Source organism: Megalops cyprinoides, chromosome 18, assembly GCF_013368585.1.
Source record: "Megalops cyprinoides isolate fMegCyp1 chromosome 18, fMegCyp1.pri, whole genome shotgun sequence".
NCBI classification, from domain to species: Eukaryota; Metazoa; Chordata; class Actinopteri; order Elopiformes; family Megalopidae; genus Megalops; species Megalops cyprinoides.
The window spans coordinates 15049270-15074147 of NC_050600.1; the positions used below are offsets into that span (position 1 = coordinate 15049270).

At 38.3% G+C, this 24878-nt stretch overlaps 3 protein-coding genes across 4 annotated transcripts; 2 read left to right on the top strand and 1 right to left on the bottom strand.

Moving 5' to 3' along the window:
- The first annotated feature begins 1143 nt into the window (after positions 1-1143).
- LOC118793078 (heart- and neural crest derivatives-expressed protein 2-like) lies at positions 1144-2157 on the top strand. The gene is made up of 2 exons (XM_036551053.1): positions 1144-1659; positions 2062-2157. Exons 1-2 carry the CDS (start codon positions 1144-1146, stop codon positions 2155-2157), a joined length of 612 nt encoding a protein of 203 aa, XP_036406946.1.
- Positions 2158-7105: 4948 nt separating this feature from the next.
- LOC118793077 (high mobility group protein B2-like) lies at positions 7106-9336 on the top strand. The gene is made up of 5 exons (XM_036551051.1): positions 7106-7173; positions 7786-7944; positions 8128-8273; positions 8417-8591; positions 8997-9336. The coding sequence occupies exons 2-5, from the start codon at positions 7798-7800 to the stop codon at positions 9150-9152; spliced, it is 624 nt and encodes a 207-aa protein (XP_036406944.1). The 5' UTR covers positions 7106-7173; positions 7786-7797; the 3' UTR covers positions 9153-9336.
- A 1316-nt stretch (positions 9337-10652) lies between these two features.
- Positions 10653-24499, bottom strand: LOC118793220 (N-acetylgalactosaminyltransferase 7-like). Of its 2 annotated transcripts, none has more exons than XM_036551287.1 (12): positions 24318-24499; positions 22322-22776; positions 18002-18168; positions 16855-16985; positions 16557-16636; positions 15692-15874; positions 14154-14271; positions 13498-13620; positions 13084-13302; positions 12796-12894; positions 12445-12573; positions 10653-11855 (listed from the first exon to the last, which is right to left on the bottom strand). In XM_036551287.1, exons 1-12 carry the CDS (start codon positions 24435-24437, stop codon positions 11718-11720), a joined length of 1962 nt encoding a protein of 653 aa, XP_036407180.1. In that variant the 5' UTR covers positions 24438-24499; the 3' UTR covers positions 10653-11717. The 2 variants fall into 2 exon arrangements, with proteins under 2 accessions (XP_036407180.1, XP_036407181.1); XM_036551288.1 differs by lacking the exon at positions 15692-15874 and adding an exon at positions 16059-16241.
- Positions 24500-24878: the final 379 nt, after the last annotated feature.

The window sequence follows — 24878 nt, forward strand, 5'->3', positions numbered from 1 at the left end:
TTTAATGTTTTCCAACACTTAACATTCATAGTCTCCTTTGGGAGCACGTTTTTGTCAAACTGGATAAGATGTTTTGAATGAATTTTATTAATGTCAAAACCATGAAACACTTACAGGAAAAACATGTAGAGATGACTAATAATAATAATAATAAAATGGCAAAGACAGATACACTGGGTGACACCGACGAAACTGTACTGTGCTCCACATAAAATGCCTTCTTTATTAAAATGGCTTATGTTCAAAGATTGCATTATTTATATAGATTGCTCTACCTGCCAGCATTCTCATGTGCCACACTATCCCCAATTAATCTGCTCACATGACATCATTCTAATATTCAGTAATATATTTTTGTGATACTGTGTGCAAACAGCGAACCCAGTTTTTTTAAAGAAAGAATTTTAATGTTACGTTAAACTGTCTTGTCAGGTGTTGTGATTAAACCTTTTCATGTACATAAAAGCTGTAATGTAGGATAAGGCATAAATACCGAAAGGTTGAGTCAGCTGGAATTCAGGGTCTTAGACAAGAGAGAATACTATAACGGTCCCTCCTACGCCATGATCTGATTGGCTCAGAATGAATTTAGAGCTCATACTGTATTGAAACTGGAGAAGATCTAAAAATTGAAGTGTGCCATAGAGATGAACCGAGGAATTTTTTGTTTTACAAACGAACGTTGTGTTGTCACTGGATGCTGGGAGTGCTAGCTAAATATACTGTTTTCTGATGGAACTCTCTGATTTGTTTCTGAAGTCTAGATGGAGCTTAAAATTCATTCAGAGCTTGGAGTCAACATTCTGGGCGTCCACGAAAGTGTTCAGGAGACGTTTACCGAGCCAGTTAATATTTCAAAATCACATTCTCACCACTGAAATGGACAACGTTTAGCTTGCATGTAAGTAACTGACAGGTGGATTTTTAGAAAGGCTTACATTTTACAAGCACACACTCGTCCAATGACACAAAACTTTTAGTGTTAGGCTTAATTGATCATATCTGAGACATACATGCGTGGGCAATCAATGACCTGTCTTATTTTTATGAGGCGTCTATGGGTACAACTTCTTAGAACATTAACAATAGGCAGAAGAACTTTGTTTAATTACCAGCGTGGTTCGCTGTGATTGGTCTGGCTCAATGAGTTTAATTAGCGAATTTCAACAGCATGCAGTTATGCACCACGATGCCTATTCTTTCGCAACCACAGCAACTGCAAGCCATTGCCATGAAGAAAACCCTTATTTCCACGGTTGGCTTATTAGCCATCCAGACATGCCTCCATCTGACTACAACATGGCACCTTCAAATAGCCCCAAGTATGCTCCCAGCGACCCCCACCTCGATCAGTCGTGCTCTGGGACTGGCACAGTTGGGATAATACCCCGTCCCATGAAACGGAGAGGCACGGCAAACCGAAAAGAAAGGCGCAGGACTCAAAGCATCAACTGTGCATTTGCCGAACTGAGGGACTGCCTTCCCAACGTCCCAGCAGACACGAAACTCTCCAAAATCAAAACACTACGATTAGCCACTAGCTACATCGCCTACCTTATGGACTTGCTGGACAAAAAGGAGCAGAATGGTGAAACAGAGGCCTTTACAGCAGAATTCATGAAGACAGGTGTTAAAGAAGAAAAAAGAAAAAATGAATTGGTAAGGAAATTATATATATATATGTATATATATATATATATATATATATATATATATATATATATATATATATATATATATATATATATATATATATTCACACCACTCATAAAATCGAAAGCCATTTTATGTGGACAATACTCCAATTTATAAGGGACCATTCGCTCCACTGACTATGTATGTTTACGCCTTTTTTTTTCTTTTTTTTTTTTTTTGCTTTTTGCATTTTGCATTTTGCATATGTCGATCGATAATGTTACTAATGTACTAATGTTACAAGCAGGGCTCACTTCATCTGTGAGGAATTCAGAATAATGGACAATGTAAAAAACACAAAAAGACACAACATCTATACACGTTGTCTTTGTAAATTTCATTTACATTTATGTTGGTTTATTACAGACTGAAGATTTGAAAAATTCGCCCAGCAGAAATGACAGGAAAACAAAAGGAAGGACGGGATGGCCACAGCACGTTTGGGCTTTGGAGCTTAAATAGTTAATGTTTTACACCCGTGGACTTGGAAAAATGTTTATTTTGGTGCCTGATTTTAATTGTTCCTAAATTATTTTCGGAATAGCTATATGAAAATTTCCAGGGATGAAAATGGATATTGAAAGAAAACCAACCCACTTTTAAGTGGAGGAGATCTATGTGGTAAGGGATTGTTGCCTATGTTTCTCCTGTACTGAATGTTTGTTTGGTTGTTCAGATGTGAGCCAGACCGATGTTTTGCACTAACGTGAGGATCATACTCTTTCTTTTGATAAGATGAATGGAGTCAAAATGTCATACCTACATCTTAGTGACTGATTTTGCACCTGAAAAAAAGCCAGTAAGGGTCTGATTTTGCTTCTTCTTGAAATTAATTGCACGTTTATACCATGCCACTCTTGTTTCCTTATAAATGTCCATGTAAATCCCCCAATTTTGCGTGCTATTAGAAAAGTTAAAACGGCTAGTCTAAGTTAATGACAAACAGCTCAAGACCTCGCATTAATTAGACCGTAAATGCCAAAGGATTACTGACAGTCTTTTTTCCACATATGATTGTTAGAAAAGCTGCTCCCCCCTGTCCTTAAAATTGCACTTAAATAATATTAGCGGTGCAAAATGTTATTTCAGCTAATCACTGTTATATAACAAATGTTTAATGTCGCGGAGAATAATGCAGTGTGGATCATAAATAATCCCAATAGGCTAGTTTTAACACATATTTCAATTTAAGTTTAAACTATGGTTTCTGCCGATAGAATGAACAAAACAAACAATTTGTAATACTGACCGTCTATGTGTTCTAAATTCGTATTATAACGTTGCTTGGGTATAGGCCTACAGATTTCGCTTGTCTTAACAGATACAGGAACTTCTGTCATTCAAAGGAAGATGACCACATGTATGCACACGCGGTTTAAAAATGAACGTCTTCAGTAATTTCTCTTCGTATACACATATCAGCAACTATAATCGGCAGCCAGAAAATATAGACATTATTATAGGCATGGTTATGCTTGAAAAATGTAACGGGGAGGTCAGGTCATTAGGCCTGAATCGCGTTGGTAGCTCCCTGCCATGCGGTCCATAGACTGGGATTTTACTTTGAGAATATAGCCCACGTAAAAAATTGCAATAATCAATTCAAGACCAAAGTCTGAATGTTAAGGAAAAAAAGAGTTTTAACTGTAGAGCAAAATGATTTTTCCTTATAAAATAAAGCCAAGATAATGATTGGTTTCCATGCATGACAGCGGAGTGTACATCGATAATCCAAGATAATATGCGTCAAATGTCGCCCAGCACATTTTGATATTAATAATTTATTCACATTTGATTGGGACGGTAATCGCGTGACCACAAATGACCAACTGCTTGTTATCTTTGTGGAGAGGGGGGAGGGGGGCGTATGAGCTATAGGCTACAAGACGAAAGGTCTTTGTCATAAAAAGAGCTGTGCATATTTTTCTAGGTATTGGCCATCTATAGTGGAGCGCCGGCAGACTCAAGGCCCTTTTCAGCACTTCAACAGTCACTTCTAGGATATCTCATGAAAATGATTGTGTTTCTCTCTTTCTCTCTCGCCTTAGTTTTTTTCCCCGGCGGAGAGTTGTGAACATGGGGTACACATGTTAAAATAAATTGTGATATGTATTATGATATAGTCACATGGTTTACTTCTCAATGCACAGTTCAGTTAAACCTTTTAAATAGTTACAATGGATGTCTACACAGATTGTCAATTCAATCATGGCAAGTTGTCATGGCATTGTTCGTGAAGTCCAGTTTACTTTGCAATGCAGATGCATGCTGTCGCAAATTTTCGCTATTTTTCATTTGAATGTCAGGTTCACCTTTTCTTTATTGCTGCTGATACAGTAGTTATTTAGGCTAGTAATTGTCAGCATCATCCTTTTGGAATAATATATATTTCCAAATTAATAAACATTGAAGGTGGCAATAACAGCTGCAACAGTCTGCGATGGAATGCACGTGGACTCTCAGTCTCAAATGTTGGCATCTGGCAAAGCCTGACATTGAAACATTGTTGCTACTGTGCGATGGTACGTTGTGACAGTTCCCAAGGAAAAACGGGAAAATTGAATAATCAGTGGGTGGGTTGGGGGGTTTCGTCATTTTGGTCGTAGCCATAGTTATTAATTACTTAATATTTGAGAAATGAAGACATAATATACACATTATGTAATATTTAATCATGTTAAAGAAGAATGTAGAAAGGATTGTTTGCTTTTAAACACGAGAAACATAAATTTAATATTACAATCACGAATGAAACATGAATACAGACTTTTACTAGTACCACTACTACTGCTATTGGCAGTAATGAATTTTGCTTTCATAAGACCACTAACACACAGAAGCGACGATGGTCAAAAGCATAATGTTTAAAAAGCGGAATTGCTAGTTGTAGATAGCATTTTGTGTTGTGGTTATCACCTTGTGAAAAGGTACCGTGGACCAAAAGAAATAGGACATTTAGATATACACGTTTCAAAATCTTTCATTTTTGGAGTAGTGACTCAAGTGTATGCAAGCTGTATGTTAGCTTTCCTAGCGGGGTGTAGGCTACTGTTAAGGGTGGCTATTGCTTGAGTTGGTAAACCAGAAGAGTGCGTTTGATCGAAGTCGTTGCCTATCTTCAGTACGATTCCATCTAACATTTCTTTTCGGTTGGCCTCAGATTATTCATACAGAATGTAAGGGTGTCTAGCCTTTCATTTAACATAATAAATAACATCTCGCTCATGAACCAGGAACGTGTGCACTGACACGATCGCATAGAAAAACAATGTTCTTTGCTACCTCCACCACTAGCCAGCATTACATTTACCTGTGTGCATGCCCATATTCTTCTGTTGCTTTAAATTGTGGGTTTAGGAGTCACTGTTCAAGATCATTTCATTCACTGAAATAATAAAAAAGGGACTTTGATTTTGTTTTGTTTGACTTGATGTTTTATGCACTGTACTATAACATCATCGGACTGACCTTTTTTGTCAAATCATTCAGCTTCCAAGCTTTAATTTGGCTTTTGTTTTCCAATGTTAAATGCCTTCTAAAGAGCACAGCAATCCAAAGGCAGTCGGCTGTGTGAATAAGTGCATTTGAAAAGATGATTTTTTAACTTAAAATTGGGCTAAAACCAACATCTGTGGCCACTAATCCCTGTGTAGCAGGACCCCGCCCCCAAAAAACGCTATAGCATCGACCCTCTGTTGAGGAGGTGGAGACAGTATAAATCAACAGGCTTTTAGATACTTGCTGCGCAACAGCTCAAGAACATTAGTCATCCATCATAATTGCTACAGTGAGCAATGATGTAGTTGGAAGTAACGACAGATTGTCAATGCTGTAAGCTTTTGTCCTCTGGCTCAAAGAAAGATATTTAATGCAGCTTTACAAACCATCAACGTTTTATTAAGAGTGACTGCAATGTTCTATGTTATCTTTAAAATAATCTTCTTTTCATCTAATAGTTTGTTTTATTTTGCTGTAATTGTGTTGTTCGTGTTTATATTGGTCCTGAATGTCATTAGTGATTTAAGAGAAACCAATTTCGTTGGTAAATATTGGAGATTTACTATTTACGGTTGTTGCATGCAACATAACACCAGATGGCGCTAAAAGATCATTATGTACATAAACTTTCTGTTCAGCCATCACACATGGGGAAGTTAGAATGTCACGAGATAACTCTGGAATGATTGCAGGGCTTATTATCAGAAGTGGCAGAAATCAAGTGACAAGAAATCCTACCATTGTGTGACATAAGTAGATCATACCTGTTATTATTCAGAGACACAATGTTATCACTTTCAGTGCCATCTATTAAAATCACATATTGAGCACAACTTGAAAATGAATGAAATTCACTAAATCAAGCCATTTTCTGAAAGGGCAGGAGATATGATTATTGATGTCTTCAAGAGTACATGTCATAAATTCTTAAGGTAATCACATGTTCAACACGAGCAATGTGGGAGCCTCTAGTGCAAAGGTTGGTAGATATGTGGGACTTTGTTCAATTCTCTGAACACAGGATGGCTAACAAATATTTTATTGTTATAAAAAAGACATCTACATGAAACATTATGAGCTAATAATAAATAGTAATACTTATCATTTATTGATTATTATTAATAATAATTTCATATTGATACCATTTTATCACTTGTTGTCTGTTTTCTGTGTTTGATCCCTGAAAGTGTGAACATTGTCAAGCCTTGAACCACAAAAGCATGTCAATATATTCCTTTTTTCCCAGGGAAAGGTTGCTCTTGTCTCTTGGTTATTTTGCAGTCTCCTAGCCACCAACTTGACTAGTCAGTGATCTTTTTTAAAATTAAGCATGAAATCTAATAATTTTACATACCAACAAGGTGAGTTTCTTTCATTATTATAAAGAAGCTACTGTTGATCTCTGAAGATTCTCACCACTAAGTATGGTTCTTTTGAGTCTCAAATCAACACCACACATGCTGTACATATCCATAGCCTGCACTCAGGTACACTTTATCTCATGCTTATTGCGCAATACCTGTATATAACACAGTGCAATAGTTGTGTATAATTAATAATTGTACATATCCATAATCTACTCACATATTCTTTAATTCATGTTCATTGTGCAATAACTGTTCATATCTACCTCATTTATAACATATTTATTCCATGTATGTGTCCTACGCTACTGTTGTTGTATGTTGTATCACATTTTGTTTGGTAATGGGTGGGCAACTAAAGTTTATGAGGAACTTCAGAGCGGTCCCCTGTTTAATTTTATTTTCTACAACAAATATTTAGTTTCTGTGGTGTGCGGAACGGCTGCTGTGCAATATTTGCTATAGGCCCCTCAACGTATGTGATCAACACTCCGGCGCAGCAGGTGGCGCTATTTCATCTGTAAATTTTATGCATTGCTGCTCGCAAGGAAACGTCATTAGAAGAAGAGAGGGAATTGTGTTGCGCTCACGCTCGAATTGTGGGTGGGTGATACAAGTAAGCTGTAACATTTTCTACCGTTTCTGTTAATTCATATAGATAGCGGACATTTCCCTGAAATAACTTGGAAGTCGTTAATATACAAAGGTCGGGGTATTTTGATAATTATCTAATGTCGGTTAAATCAAATGTAAGAACACGTTGCTAGCAAGCTAACTGCAACGCAGCTAACGTCTGCTAGCTAACGGTAGTTAAGCCAAATTGGCCGCGATTACTCGCTTGCTAGATTACATTTCGGTTTTTTAGTGACCTACCAACCTAGCCAGCAATGAAACTAGGCAGCTGATTTATCTGATCGGTTAACTGGCTGCTTGAATGTGGTCTCATAAAAGAAGGACCGGGTTTGGGCGCGAAATAAAAATGGAGGGGCTCATCTATTGTTCTGACAATGCCCTGTTCAAAGGTGCTAGCCAGATGGCTTGGTAGTGTTGACTGATTTGCATATGGCTAAAATTAACGTTCGCTAGCTGTGTTAGGGCTGTGTTTACTAACGGTGATTATAAGTTTGCATATCTGGTTTTACTTTTCGTTAGCGAGTATGTTAATACGTTAACGGTATTTGGCTAGCTAGCTGGGTAGCTCAAGACCGAGGCTATTTTTATGTTGCAGATCCTTACAGCCATGGTGAAAGATGTTAATAAGCCGAAGGGGAAGACGTCCTCGTACGCTTTCTTCGTCCAGACGTGTAGGGAGGAACACAAGAAGAAGCACCCCGACGTCTCGGTGAACTTTTCGGAATTCTCCAAGAAATGCTCAGAAAGATGGAAGGTGGGTAGCAATTGTGTAATGTTTTTGTCCTGGTGGAGGGAAAGGGGAAAGCATTGCATGGATGGTTTTAAGTGGCCTGTCCTCTAGGGATTGAAACCGGCAGCATGAAAAGATACATTCGTTAGCCCGGGTAGCTATCTTAACTGTCTCTTTACCAAGCTAATTGTAGTTCTTTTTTTTCAGAATTTGTCAGCAAAGGAGAGGGCCCAGTTTGAAGACATGGCCAAAGCAGACAAGGCCCGCTACGACCGCGAGATGAAAGGCTACATACCCCCTAAAGGGTCAAACAAAAGAAAGAAAAAAGACCCCAATGCCCCCAAGCGCCCACCGTAAGTAATTTAGTGCTATTTTTTGAAGTGGGTGTCATATTTTCGCGATATGGTAAAATTATCTAAAACTAGACGTAGCAATAGACAAAGGGCTACCATCACACTCGTTTGCATGTTCATGTGCACTTTTCTTTTGCGCACAGATCTGCATTCTTCTTGTTCTGTTCTGAGCACCGATCGACTTTGAAGAATGAAAACCCCGGTATTACCATCGGGGAAATCGCAAAGAAACTTGGAGAGATGTGGGCCAAGCAGTCAGCCAAAGACAAGGCCCCTTTCGAACAAAAGGCAGCAAAACTGAGGGAGAAATACGAAAAGGTAGGTGTTTTTTTCCTCTAGAATGTCTGAAATACTGTCATTGTTGCTCTAATCCTAAATTTGATTTCTTTCCTGACTTCATTAGGGCTTCCCCCATAATTTATATTTTGGTGTGCATAGTTTATATGTCCATGTTAGCAATCACAAAGAAAAGGTCAATGTGTACTCAGATATCAGGACCTGAACATACATTAAAAAGTAAGACTTGGTATGAGCTAAATTTGACACAGCAAAACTTGGAACATAGAGTTTAAAGCATATGTTTGTTCATATGACGAATATTTTAAAAGTGCTGAGTAAATCTGACAAAGATTAGGAGCCCATCCGTGTATTAGTTTTGAGATGGACTAAACCAAACTGCATTCACCTTAGTCTCAAAAACAACTGGAAACGCTCACTTCACAGGAGGTTGCAGCATACCGTGGAAAGGGTGATGTGAGCAAGAAGGGTTCGGGTCGGCCAGCAGCGTCAACCATGAGGGTTGAAGAGCCAGCGGAGGACGATGATGATGATGAGGAAGACGAGGACGATGATGAGGACGACGACGAAGATGACGACTAAAATGTACCAGTCTGAGCTGAGCTGTAAAGCTTACAGAGGAAAAAAAAAATGTGAACCACCTGAATGCAGCCCAACAGTAGTATTTTAAGAATGAACAAAAATGTGTAATGTGTGTAATACACATTGTGCTGTTTTGTAAAGTATGTAGTAGCTTTTCAGAGACCTGCTCTTTTGTTTTGGTTAGTATGGTGCTTTCCATTTTCCACTGTCATTTTTAAAAAGAATAAACAATATTTTGTTAGGTTTGTAAAACTGGTATTTTTAACTTTAACATACACATTTGTCACAACCTTGTGTAGGTTGTATTTTTATAATAAAATTGTGTACATTCATTGATTCTTTGTTTAAAAATTTACTTATTGTGCATTCCTGTCAATAGGGTTTTTCAGCCCTGAGTAATAGCATCAGGACAGAAATGCACAGACCTTTTCAAAATGTCAGGCAATTTGATTTTTTAAAAATTATTTTGAATACAGATTTGTCATGGTAAGCAATCATTCTGTTGTATATGTAAATGAGTACTGTTAAGTTAATTGAAGCTTTCAAAACAGTTGAAAATTTTTGTTGATTTATACTTAGATTTGGGAGAAAACTGAAAAGTTGCTGCTGGGTGGAATCTTATTACTTTAAAGAAGTAAAGAATTCAAATCCAGAATCAATATTTCTAGTACCTAGACTGATTTTCAGCAAATGCATTCAGCCATACATACAGCAGAAATAGGATTTTATACTAAACGTTTCATAGACAAGCATCACTCATTTAATGAGGATACTTGCATAATGCTGCCTATTTCTTTAGAACACACTTCATGAGGTATACTTTTAGCTGTTTTGGTAACACTTGTGAAATTCTGGGTAACTGATTCAATTGTGTGCCACTCTGAACATGAATCTGGCTACTTCACCTGGTCATTCAGTCAGAATTGTTACATAGTTTAAGTAGGAAACTGGTCACAAAAGAACATTGAATATTTTGTTTAAACTGTCCATAGCTAGAGCTGGAGGTAAAGTAGCCATTGTGATATGTTAATACTTTTGTCTAAAATCTTTCTGGTACATTGCACCTCTAAAGACAAAAACGATAATTCAAAAGATAACTCCATTTATTCATAGAGGACCAGAAAGAACCAATATTTAAGTTAGATATTTACACCATCGCCCAGGACCAACTAAATCTCCATAATGATTTCAAATCAATGAAACAAGTTATTTACATGTACAATAATTATATTAAAATAATTCCTAAATCAACAGATTGCACAGCTTATCTTGTAGACAGGCCATTACGTTTACTATTTTTTTCAGTCATGATCTATCAACAAAATGCAATATTAAAATTATTTGACATTTTTACAGGAACTCCCCAAAAACAAATGTATGAACAATAGTCATTTACAGTGTGAATTGTTTGGGCTAAATATAAAATATTTAATATCTGTATCCCAAAGACCTTTCACACAACACCACATAAAGAGCAAATCAACAAAATAAAGTCTGATATTCAACAATACATTTCACAAAGACAACACACTCAAGAATCATTGCAACGAAGTGAATCCAAGCCATCAACAGAGCACTGCCCTTCTGCAATTAATTCTTTGTCATTGAATGGCTGATTCTCTCCTTTTGAGCTTTAAAATCCGTGGTTTTAATTAAGACAAATTGTGCAATTTCAAAAGAATTGAGTCATTGTGGCATCTCACAGTCTCAGAAAATAATACAAATCAGGGATGCATTATTTTCCACATGTGCCCTCTGCATTAGTTCATCAACATCCCAAGCATATGCATAGTTAAACTTTAGGGGTTAAATGAGACAAAGCTTAACAGCAAGTCCTCATTTAATGGGTCTCTAGGGTCAATGCTAAATCAAACGGAAGAATTCTGGTGCAATATTTCTTTGACTTGTGGGTGCTAGATGTCAGTACCCTCATAAGAATTAAATTAAGTTCAAACTTTTTTAAAGAACTTTAAAATGGATGAGTCATTACTCATTATTCTGGCATGATGCTCAATATATTCTGGCGATATACATTTTGACTTAGAGTCAAAATATGCCAAAATGATTTGCTAAATAATAAAAACATCTTTATCAAGTGTGCATTTACCTCATTGCTGGTTTCCTGTATTCAAAAGAACCTTTCTACAACGTACAGTGAGCCTACCACAAATGGTTTTAATACCTTATTGCAAAAGAGATTATTTTCAGATTGTTAAGTAACTATTAAGATAATATCCATGGATTATCACATCCTCCACCCTTAATCTAAATAAGCAGTTAAAAACGCAACAAGCTTGAAAGGCCCCTGAGTTAAATCCCCAAGATGTACCTTTGTAGATATGGAGATCAAGAAGAAAAGATGTAAACATGATCTATGATTAAAAGAAAAAAAAAAGACTAGTTGTAAACAATTTTAAAATTGAGAGGATCACCGCACCCCTCTCATTCTCAGTTCTCCTTCATTTCCTTATTTACCCAACTTCCCAATACAGCAGATTCACAGATGACTGGTGTTGTCCATCCCTTCAGTATAGTTTGATTGTAGATACTGTAGTAAAGGCAGTTTCATACAGCTACAATATTGTTAATTTCCCACTTCTGAGAGGTTTTGTTCTCATCACAGGTGCCAATGAAAACCTTGTGTAGGACATCTGATCGATCCAAGCATTTCATTGTTGGAATGTGTGTGAATCTATGGAGATCCTGTAAAATGAGGTACAAAAGTACACTGCATGTTCAACATGCATCATATCATCTCCCAGAGGAAAAAGTGATATGTCAATAAACTGATCAATAACAATAACAATTACATACACACTCTACATTTACAAGATGTTAAACAGGCTTGCCCCAATGTATGCCATGTCTACCATTCTGCAATTGAATCTGAGTCATCCTCTAATTAAAAAAACTGCAGAGAGCAGCAACGTCATTAGCTGAAGAGTATTGACTCCAATACTTTGTATTGACTGCAATACCTTTCCACATTTCATAAGAAAATCTGTTTAGCTCACCATGAAGCTAATTGTTTGTATGCATAATGGATCTGTGGTGAATACTGCACATTATATTGTTGTCAGTTTAACTGAGTGATGCCTTATTATAGGACATGAGCTATCAGTGGGGCAGAACAGCTCCACAATGCCGCTGACGTCATGGACAATTTCTATTTGGTGTAATGGGCCAGTTTTATAATTCTGTATCATTTCTCTTATTTCATAATGTAACACCCTCACAGAACTTGAGATAACCTTGACTTTTGACCTGATGAAACGTGAATGCAAGCACTGACCTTGAAATATTTCCACTCTTTGTACTCATTAAGATTGCAGTGAGTTACAATGACTGATGACCCATCTGGTCCTCTGGTCAGGCACTGGTCATACTGCATGAGCTGGTTGGCTTCATTTATTCTGAAAAGCTGAGGAACAAGTTACAGTGAGACTGTACTTAAAATGTACTGATTTACTGATTTTATTTTCTCATAGCTGAGCCCATCCTTCTGGCATTTGTGAGAGACTGTCATTTTGGATTAGCCAAAGTGCCAATTCAGTTATAGAAACCTAACTGGCATCATTAAAGCAGTAGGGAGAAATAACACGTTACCAGTCCATAATGGGAAAAATTCCAAATAAATCTTAACCTGGTTTCCTCCCATCCTATGACATGGCCCTATCTCCACGTTGCCTCCATTAGTGTGTCCCATGCTATCTATGCAATAGCTGGTTTCATATCCTCGAATCTGGGGAAAAAAAAAAAAAGATTTCATGATCATTTATTCTGTTCTGTTTTTTTTAATGTCTTCTTTTGGTCGTCAGTATTCTCTAATATCACAGGACAACTTTTAGAACATTGACATTTTTACTCAATGATATTCAAATAATGTCTGATTTTTATATGTCTACGTTTAACATTGAAAATGTGTAGGTACCTCTCCCCACTCAATGTTTTTGGGAGGAAGTGGGTAGTGAGCTGTGATGTCATAAGCAATTTCTTCCATGAACCACTTGAAGCTTTTGCATTGGTGCTCCTCCCTGAATTTTTTCAGCTGGCTTATATCTCCATAGGCTAGCGTCCGAGTCTCGGGTCGGCTCGCGTAAAAATAGTCTTTGTACTCATCCCACCACACTTCCACTACACGAACGTAGTTCTGAGGGGAAAAGAACAACATGAAAATGAAGATTCAAAATGAAGAGAACCTCATTCACATGAACATAAATGAAAAGGCATTCCAGAAACGTCCTCTCTCTTTCAACATGGAAAGAGGCCTAAGCTGACAATGTGTTATTGAACAAAGACTTAAAAAATAGAGAAACGGAGCATACAGATATAACAGACATCTGACCTTCAGTGTCGGAGAGGAACCCACATGGGCAGGGGGTGGGTTTCCTTGCCAGCCCTGCAAGCGGTATATGTGGCCAACTCGAGAGCAGGGTACAAACAGCAACTGCCCACCGCATTGCCAAATCTGTCAGTGCAAAGAAAATAATTTGGTGTGCTTTACAGACATTTTTCATTTCCTGTCATGATGTCAAATCTTATTCAGCCAAGAGTAGGATGCAATACCAACCCAACTGTGTGATGACAGAAAAAGCGATTGAAAAAAAAGTAATGTCTTCACACTTTAGAGGTGAGAGAATATAGTACGGTACAGCTATTTATATGGAGTAAACCTGACGCTTAGCCACTGACGATTAGCCACTGATTCTGCCTCACTGAAAATCACATTACATTCAACAATTATTTCATGGCCAGTCCAGTTTAAAGATAAATCTTATTCAATCGTGTCTGTTTAACTGTTTACAAACCAAAGCAATATTCTACTATTGGTAGGAACTATTTAAATTATTCAGTCTGTTTATCATAAATATTAAGCTAATGAATGGTTATTATACATGCCACAACCATTTTATGCTTTACCATCCTTGTGTATAGTACCAGGTCACCCTGAAAGTTTTTTCCCCATTCTGAAATGAATAAGTGCCACGTTTGTTTGTTTACCTTGTAGGAAATCTCAAAATTCTCTCCTCCCCAGATTTGAAGACCAGGGTCATACAGCCCCAGTTCAAAGAAGAAATCTCGTTCTATAGCAAAAAGTCCACCAGCCATAGCAGGAGATCTGAGAGACACACAGCAGTCCAATATCAAACATCAATAAACATGCTTTTACGTAAACTAAGAGAAAAATGCAGGGTGTAAGAATAACATAGGGCTACATAGCATGGGTAAAATTAAGATAAAAAGCAAAATGTCTTCAGACATTTTACGAACACAAAAAGGGCAACAAAAAACAGAAATATATGCAAATCCCCATAATAGTGGTCTCTATTGTGTAAAATATTACTTGGAATTTGTTTTGTATGGTGAGTTTGTGGCTCCCGTTTCTTTATTATAAACCAGTACTCTTTCAATCCCACATAAGGTCCATAACATGGCCTCCAAGAATCATAATGGATTGAACAACTAGAATATAGGAACTGATCTGCTTTGTGATAATGATGTTATGAATAATCCCCATTTTTTGTTTGGTTTGTTTTTTTTTTTTTTTAGAAAGAAATGCAGGAATTTAGCCCAGTTCATTTTTAAAACTAAATTTGGAGAAAATATTTAGCTTTTTGATGCAAGAAAAAAAAACAGGTACCGACTTATAATTATAAGAAGCAAAATGTACTGTCATTTATATAATATTCTCCAACAGCCTTCGTCCTCTTTTTACTTGGCTAACTTGCTAATTATATAACAGTGCACTTTGCCTACAGTACACTTGAATATTATATACTATTCCCCTTCCAAATTTTATACATGCATTTAATTTAATTACAGATGACTTGGCCATTTATTCTGGTACTGAACCAAATGTATCTTGTTAAAAGAATCAGAACACTGACATGCAAGTATACCCTTGGATGAGAAATAATGCCATTGTCAGGCAAAACCTCACCTTTTTATTCATGTGTGATACATAGATAAAAACTGACTAAAAGGCTTGTTTTACTTAGTGGTAAAAATTTGATTTAAACAGAAAATGATGGAGCTTCAGTATCCAATCTGATGAGTAAACTGAAGATATTTGAAGAAGCAGAACTAAATGAACAGTGCCTCAGAATTATGCTCCATGATGCAAGGCAGTTGTCTGGTAATAAATAACATGGTAACAAATTATTAAAACGTGCTAAATGGTATACACTCTAAAACATAACTTTCTAAATGTACTGTTATTATTAGTAGTTTTGTTAGATGTCAGTTCTGAATTAGTGGACAAGCAATATGGGTCCTGTAAAATGCTATACCTAAAAGTCATTTTATTCTCTGAGCTCTGCTGTACAGTTCTGAGATGCTTTCAGAGTAAAACGCTATGCAATCCCTTACATCATGTCCTTTAAGACTATGCCCCCCCCCCCCCCAAATGCAGTGAAATGCCATGCTGAAATATGAGAATCATATTAAAATGACCATCAACAGATTACAGGCACTAGCAAGGTTATGTCAATCCTTTATATTAAAGTGTAGAGTGCATTTGTTGCTTTTTCATTCATTACCGATATGGCTCAGTTCTAGTTAATCTCTTCTGCTTCTCCTTGCTAGTGAGAGGGATACGTTTCCATAGCATGCTCCAGTCCCATGCTCCTCTTGCAAAGCCATCTTCATCCCCTCCCCCTTGTGGCTCAATGCTGTAAGTCTGGCCGTTTATGGAGTCAATGAGAGGCACCGTGCACACAGTTCTGGGGCGTTTACGGGATAGATTGGGGGTGTAGCAGGGGGAGGTTGGGGGGATCCATGCATCACACAAGCGGCAGGCAAACATGGGGAATGACAGCACAGAAACAAACCAAAACACAAACAAAAAGAAGATGGGCTTAGATGAATACGGATGAGGTAGAGTGAAATAGACCCTGGTTGCTTTACCGGTATGGCTCACTCTTATGCTTTCTTTTAGCCTTTTCTTTGCTGTTTAATGGCACCCTCTTCCACAACAAACTCCAGTCCCAGGCACCTCTGGCCAAACCATCTTCATCTCCACCTTGTTGAGGTTCTAATGTATAATCATTGCCATCTATGTAATCTATTAAAGGAACTGTGCATATGGTTCTGGAATATTAACGAGAGACAACATTTAAGTATATGTCACACTGTTGGAACAATGAAATATTGTTACAAAAACGAGTCTACATTCTATGCTCATATCAGCATCCCTTACAGAAATCACTACAGAAGTACACTGCATAAATTCAACATACTCAATGGACGAAAGACAAAACAGTGTACTTAGCAATGACAAGTATAAAGGAAAAAAGTATGGGGTTACTGACTACAGGATTTATTTCTCCATTTGCTCATTAAAAACTCATTAAAAGCTAAAACAAAAGAAAAAAAAAACCTGCATGTTTTCAGAGTCAGTACTACCTGTCTTTAGAGATCGGAGCCACCAGTGGGGCATACCAATTCACTCCAACTTCACAGTGTGCATCCAGATAGATCAGCACCTGGGGAAAGAAACTGAATTAGGCATGTGGGATACATGTCATTTTGTCTCGCATGCATCCGCCTTACGCAAGTTGCTCTGGATAACGATATTATATTACTATTATTATTATCATTAGTATTATTATTATTATTGCACTTATAGTTGTGCTGCAATTAGCATTCTCACACGTGCAATGCCTGCAGAGGAAAGGATAAAAGATGGAGCACAACAACAAACCTGGCCAACAGTGGCCTTGTGAGCCCCAATGCTCCTGGCCTGAATTAACCCCTCTCTCTTCTCATTGCGGAATACTTTCACTAGCCCATTCCATCTTTTGATGTACTCCTCCAGCCTGTCTTTCAGGTGATCTGATGAAAAAGAACAGAGGAATAAACCAGAATACAACTGTGAATGTGACTGTGTTCATGACAGGCAGCTGAGTACAAATATATAGGTACAAACATGAGTGCGGATCTTCTATGAATGCAGCTACTATAAATGTCTTGGTCTACAGTACACACCCGTTTTTGATTTATACACTAAAAATTTGACACCATGAGTTAGGATCATATCGACAGACTTAAATGTATTGTTGGCAGTTCCAACTCTGTATTTTGTACACCTGTGCTGACATTTTAGGGTTCAGCATAAGAGGTTGTCATTAGAATGACACCATTGCTGAAGGCATTATGTCAAAATGATTGAATATTTTACCTTATTATTTAACAGTTTCTTTGTATTTTAGTTATATCAAACTGCAAATTCATTGTGTACGTGACCTATTTGTATCAAAGCACATTACTTTCAATATAATATATACTGAAAATAGACAGTAGTGATCTTACATGAGTCACCATTTCACTTTCTGTTCTGTTTCCTTCCTCTGCAAGTTTCACCATTATTTCATAGTCGCATACGATTTACGTCCCGCGTTTCATTTGATACAGAAAATGAATGCATAAAACTTTTTCCTCTTATCAAATCAGGTGAGGCAGTTTGCCAGACCTCTTGGTTTTTGTTGTTATCATATGAACAGATGTGGAGATGTATCCGTCAGCTTGTTTGATTATCTTGACACATAACCATCATACTTTTTGAGTGGGGGTGAACAGCATAGTAAACCACAGCCTCTGGTTTGGGTGGATTTGTTTAGTTTATGAAACACAATCCATTTGATTGTGAATGGTCCTGATGCCTTCTGTGACAGGCTTGAGTCACTAAGAAGGAAATACACAAAGCGGTACTCAGTTGTGACATTTGGAAATTAGCTGCTGAAATGCTGTATAATTGACAGCAAAATGCTAGGAGGGACAATCAATGAGTTTTCACTGTTAGGCAAACCACTTTAATGAAAAGTCACTCAAGTAATTACAGGCTACATTACCTTTGTTGCTGAAGTCATCAATCATCACAATCTCAGCAAGGTACCTCCTGGGCGTCCTCTTGATTACACTATGTACGGTTCTCATGAGTGTAGACCACCCTTCATTGTGGAAGACAATGATGACGCTGGCAGTGAGCAGGTTTTCATCATAAGACCAGTACTTACATCTGGAGGGGGAAACAGATGAGTGAATATATTATGTGCAGAAGAGAGCTGCATTGTGGTAATTCATTTAATAAATAACCAGCCCCATAGGCTACTTTGCCCAAGCAAACAAAAGACCTCCCTGAAATACCATGAGCGATAAGAGACCAGCGCTGGCAGAGCTGAATCTCTCATCGCTCTTCACAATCTACAGACTGCTGTATAGGGGCTCCCCAGCCATCAAAATACTCCCCAAAATTTGACAATGGCAATTTTTAACCACCAGATCTGTATGAATTTTTCCTGCCCTGAATCCAGCTTTAAATTTCATCCAAATACTGAGTCCAGGAGGACAGATTTCAAGAAATACCAATAAAATGTGAAATGCTGCCAAACCTAGAAAAAAAAAACAAAACACTTTAACAATTCACAATTTCTCAATTGTTTCCCACTTCTGTGATCAGCACCAATCCACTGTGAAGTTGTGCCAATGCAGGAACTGTTTCAGACTTTAACCCCATTGCCTGAAAGTTTGGATGCAAAGTTTTGGCTTCAGGTTCTGCTGCTTGTCAAACGCTCCAGCGAAAAGTCACCGATGGTTTTGACAGTGATGGCACAGCTAGGGCTGACAAAGTTAACTATATTTTTCTGTATGTAACTAACACACACACACACACATAAATATGGGTTGTCTGGAAAACAGTTTTAGGTGCATTCTTTTTCTACTGTCAAAATTACATGTACATAAAAGGTCTGATAAAGAAAGCTGATACAAGCTGGTACAAGCAGACACCCCAGCCTCAGAAGGTAAACGTCCTGCCATGCATTTATTCCAGCCCTTCACTAAACAAGGTGATTTCACTAATAAGCTCTTCTACCTGGCTGAGGAGTTGTGCTAATTAAATTCAGCTGGTGTAATGAATGGCTAGAACAAATATGTGGCAGGACTTTTACTTTCTGAAGCCAGGGTGTCCACCTCTGGGTACAAGTATACATGTACCTGTGATAAGATATATGTATACTTGACTCAGCAGCTACCTTAACAAAACAAGTAGGCTTTTATCTGTCAAAATTAAAGAAGGGCTACTCTGTGGAAGGGTAGGGACACTCAAATCATAGCCTAATTACTGCTCTGGTAGCGATGGTGTGGGAACGAAAAACACGCTCTACATAACAGCTCTCATTACAGCTAGATAGATGCACATCCACCACACCCTGTGAAGGGTTTCAGGGATGCATCTGTAAGAGGGTAAGAGGGCTTTTTGGTCTTCAGAGCAGCGTTGATGCAATGGCCTTGATGAAGTTTGAACACATTACAAATTCAGTACTGATGACTGAGTTTGACTGCCTCTCAGCTGAATTGTTTCCTGGGGTACACCAACCACACCAGTTTTCTCACATACCAAAATTGCACGAGTATGTAGTTCATTCAGTTCCATGGAGGTTTCTGTAGCACATGTAGCAATTTCACTGTTGTGATTCAAGCCAGACTGCCTTTTTTAAATCTGTTAGAAGCAGTACCCCCAAAACCTGCTGAAAAGACTCAAAGGGCAAAACACAGGGTCCAGGATCTTGCAAAATCACCTGTGTAAAAAACATTTAGCACATATAGTGCAGGATTCCAGAGCTGAAAAATTAAAGGATCCAGGAACATCTATGAAAACTGAGAGCTTAGAGAGTACATAAAGTAACCTGTTACTCTAAATGCATAGAGGGTCACTCCATATGAACTCTGAAATATGTTTACTTTAATCACCTATGCAACCTAAAAGTTTCACTTTTCAGGATAATAGTGGAGATCAGCGTTTCCCAAACCTCTCCTGGAGCAGCTGATTTAAAGTTCATAACGAGTTGAATCATCTGAATCAGCTGTGCTGGAGCAGGGAGAGCTCTAAACCATGCAGGACAAGGGGTCCTCCAGGAGAGGTTTGGGAAACGCTGGCCTAGATAATAAATTCAATTATAAGTAAGGAATAATTTTGAATATGGATACTTGCCTAAATTTTACTGGAGATGTAACTACTTTCTAATCATTTTCTGCATAAACATTTGAAAAAGAACACAGTGCATATTTGCAGTTTCCTCCCTGGAAACAGGATGTGTGAAGGCATAGAATTTCTCTCATATTCCACAGAAGTAGCTGAGCTGGCTCAATTGTCAGATGGTCTGCTTTTCCTGAATAGCCCCCATTTTCCATGCGACACATGATATCTGTAATCTGGCCTGACTGTGCTCACTGCGCATGTAGTCGGCTTGTTATGGATCACTACAGTAATCTGCTTCACACATTTTTCTATTCCAAATCAAAATGCACCTGAGATAGAGACCTTAGCATAATAATGCCTACAGATGTTACAGAGTGTGATAAATACCTTTACAGCTTTAACAGGGGTCTCCCCAGAAATTTGAATAAACATGAAGCATGGACGGGCATCTGGAGGTGCCTTTGGATTATGCACTTTCCAGATACCAATGTTGCTCATTTGCAGTAACGCAATAACTATGATATAACAGTAATATGTCACTGCAATACTGATGATAACTTGTAAGCCTGAATAAACTTCATGACTCCAAATATGACATGTAAACACTTTATTCTGACAACCATAACCTGATCATAAAAAGACATGTTGAATATTCCTCTACTAGACTCAAGTAAATGTCTCTTGAAATATTCCATCTATAATCTTACATCTGCTCAAGTTCAAAGTTTTGCAAGAAATCTTGCCACCATGGGCAAAATCTAGCATCTTGCCATTTAAAACTCCTACCATCCAGACAATCCTCACAACTTCCCTTTTACCAGAAAGTAATGCATACTTCTCTCAACAATTATATTTATGTTAATCAAAACAGAACAAACATGAGTGTAGACCTATAGTGTCTGTCACTGATAAAGCTTCTTTTATTGTATTTTTAATTAGACCTATAGAAATTAAATGTTAGTGTTCCCATTTCAATTACTTTTCATAGTATGATACTTGGAGTGCTATCACAGTAACTGCTCAAACTGTATTACTGTGTGATCAGCCACAATCTGACCAATCCAGTGAATTAGAATTACAACTATATGCCTAGAATTCACTATCAAAGTAATTTTGCATAGCATAGGTCACTACAGGATAAGCATGCATATCTCCTGTTATGTTGTATTAACTTACTACTGAAATCTATATATATATTTTTAAATTCCAACTATTCTTATCTCAAAAGAGAGAGTTTCAGACACATGTAAGGACCCTGAGTCATGACAGCACCACTTAAAACACAACTAACAGCTCAATTAACTCTCCCAACTGCTTTTAACCACTGCTCGTTAGGCAGGTGTGGCTTTTTAGCCAATGGCTGGGTTCCATTCTATGACCTGCGATCTGAGGCAATTATTCCATTTTAAACAAGACTGATTCACACACCGGGCAACACCTGCAAACCAACAGTGAAGATTGCCAAAGTATACAATAAAACCGTAATTCATTCCTACGCTCACTCCATTTCAAATACAAATGGCATCTGTTACTGGCTTTAGCAAACATACTTAGAGTCATTGGGTACTTTGCAATGTAGGTGAAGGCTCCACCTTCACACCTGGCAAGGACCCATTTTACTTTCATTCAGTCACTCTGTCCTTTTGTCTGGATCAGACAATTACCTCAGCACAAGGGCTGTGGCTCACTAGGGCAAACAGCCTGCAGCAGGAATGTGTAGCAACGTGGCTTCTATCAACAATCTAGCCTTATACTGAGCCATACTAAGAGTTTGCCAACTAATTATTTATTTTAAAAGTAGTTGTATTTATTTTATTGCATTATGACCTACTTGTAGATATAGAAGCAATTATGATCTGTACCTTTTGTGTGTGTTCTTTAGGAGTGTTCAATGTGAAAGGTCAGAAAGCCACTTTGGTGGAAATGGTGGAACTACCAAGTAGACATTCTACTAGGATGCATTTTAAGGAAGCAGTGCAAACAAAGAAACAGAAGTAAGTTCTGCCTTATCCTAAAAAGGATAAATAATGCAGTTATGGCAGCAAGTTTGTACCTTTAAAATAACAGGTAATACTCCCAGAAGCCCTTAGCTGTTAGGTAAACATTTATCAAATCATTGTTACTGTCATCAGTGACTGAGCATTTAGACTCCAGAATATGAGCACACAGGGTAATTAAAAGGGTCACTCACTCTTCATGGCGCAAGTCCTTTACAGTGCGATCCAAGGATATCATGTCGCTGGCCACCATATTGAAGCCAAATTCTTTGATGCTTTCTTGGATGGCGTCTTTGTAGTCTGGCCCAAGGACAAGCGGCCTGGCTCCTTCCCCTGGCCCATCTGGGACTCCTTGAGACTCGGGTTCCTTTGGCTCCAAGTTCCCCGGTACGCCACGTTTCAGAACAGGGTCCGAGTAGACATGTGTATGACGTTTAAAGGTGATGTACTGTTTCTGCATGACATTCTCCTGTTTCTGCACTCTGCCTTGCGGGTTCTGTGGGCCCCCATTGTTCGCTTCATTCTTCTGTCGTATAGACTCCAAGTCAACTTCTACCCCTTCCACGTGAGGCCAAGGGACAACAGGCTTAAATTTTCCCAAAATGGCACTCTTGTCAACTGGCAAGGCATTAATGACATCTCTTTCTCCCTGCAAAGAACAAGAATGAGTTGCACCTAAACATAAAAAAATAAAATGACACCTTAACTGTAGTTTTTTCATACTGGTTGTTTCATACATATCTCATATAACTAAGTATACCTTTCTCGTAATATTGTTGTGATACATTATGTTATAATATATTGCTGTGAACAGAAAAACTGTAACATTTTAGGAATTATAAAAATTAAGCCTTAAACAACTAGAGAGGAAATAAGTCCAACACGAAATTACATGGGATAACAAACTGCCTCAACTGGTGACTTCATAGGTTTGGACATGGGCGTAAATTACAGGGGGATGGGGGGGGTTGTAACCCTCCTAATAATCAAAACCGGCCAATACAACCCCCCCAAATAATCATTTTCATGGAGATCTCAACCCCCCCAATGTTCAACCCAAAGTTACGCCCTTGGGTTTGGACCTAATAGGTTGACTTCATAGATTGGATTTCATTGCCCAGTTGGGGTGTTCTTAAAACTCAACAGAAACTACAAATAAGGTTCCCAAGTATTACTATATAACCCAAAATATGGATTTAAACAAAGGTGAAATCCTGTGGAATTTGACAGCTAACGTCAGCCAGATACTTTCAAAGGAAAGTTAGTTACTGTTCCTGTTTTGAAAGCTATTGATGAACTTCCTAAGCCATTGCAAATTCAATTGTGTGGGTTAATCGTTGGTCATCTTGCTTTCAGTTAATTTAGCTATTCCAACGGTAAGAAAAAAATTGTTGGTAGCAAACTTTCCACCTACTTAGCGCAGACAACAAATTATGCTCTGGCAAAAGGCTTTCCATGAAATGTCCTCAAAACTATTTCGCTGGTTAGCTAACTAGCAATGCTAAACAGCTAGCTAGCTTCATAACATCATACAGAATGGTAGCTTTACTATGTTAACTAGAGAGACACTAAAAATCGCTGACGAACATGAGTTTTCACAACACAAACAGCGAAATAGTTTCCAGATATGTTACGGGCTGCCGGCTACCTAAAGGCTTAACTAACGTTCAGTCACTTTCTAGCAAACTTGCAAGTGTTATATTGACTGAGGCCACAGCCCTAAGAGCGAATGTAGCTAGTACAACAGTTCATAGCTAGCGATATTTCAAACCGCCGTCTTCCGGGTTTACGCGTTGCCCACGCGATTTCATGACACCGGGGAGGACATTTACAACTTCTCGCTATAGTACTGTAGCTATAGCTAGCCACGTAGCACTGTAAAATATAAGATTAATGTAGCAATCTAGAGCGTCTCGACGTCTGAGTACCACGCGTTTCGCTTGATACAAACAAACAAAAACACCGCTAGTTATCCTCCATGGTTGGGTAATCTCCATGACAACGAGCCTGTCTGGTTGTCTTGTTGGTTGCTCACTAGTAGGAAGCCAGCCAGCTAGCTAGCGACTAGCGAACCACTGAAATGCAAACAAATCCATTTGAAAATGAAAGATCTCGTTCAGTTTCACTCAAATCACAATTAAAACAAGCTTTAGAACCATTACGACAAAATGTCCATAGCTAGCTACCTACCACTCGACCAAAGGGGTCGTCGGTTGATTTCGGAGAGAGAGAGGACCAAAGCACAACCAAACCTAAAAACGTACCAGTGACAACTAAACTCCTAAGAATAAATCCAATTTTTAACCTCATTTTTGGAATAACTGTAGTTAGAGGATATTAACAGTTGAGCTGCAGTGGCTCACTGCCCCTTGCCGAGCCTGAGTCCTGCAAGCAGTTTTCCCTGCTACCTCTCCCTCTCATACGGATCCGCTCGGCTGGTAGTGCTGTGCTCCCAATCGGTTTTTTTCTCGACAGCGCTGGTGGTGTCCGTCACCTCCGTTCGTACATGAAAAGTTTTTTTTCCCCACATGCACCAACCTCCGGCTAGCAGCATTAGCGTGGGCGCACACTAGGATATAACGCGCCGCACCAGGAAGCGGAGTCTATATAATGTTACTCTCGGTATTTACACTCCTAACCAACGTCAAATATATCAGAACTGGAGAGGAACTGATACCCGCGACATGAATGCGATACGTGGAATGTCCAGCTAATTTGGATGATACAACTGTTAAGTAATAGTTATCTAGT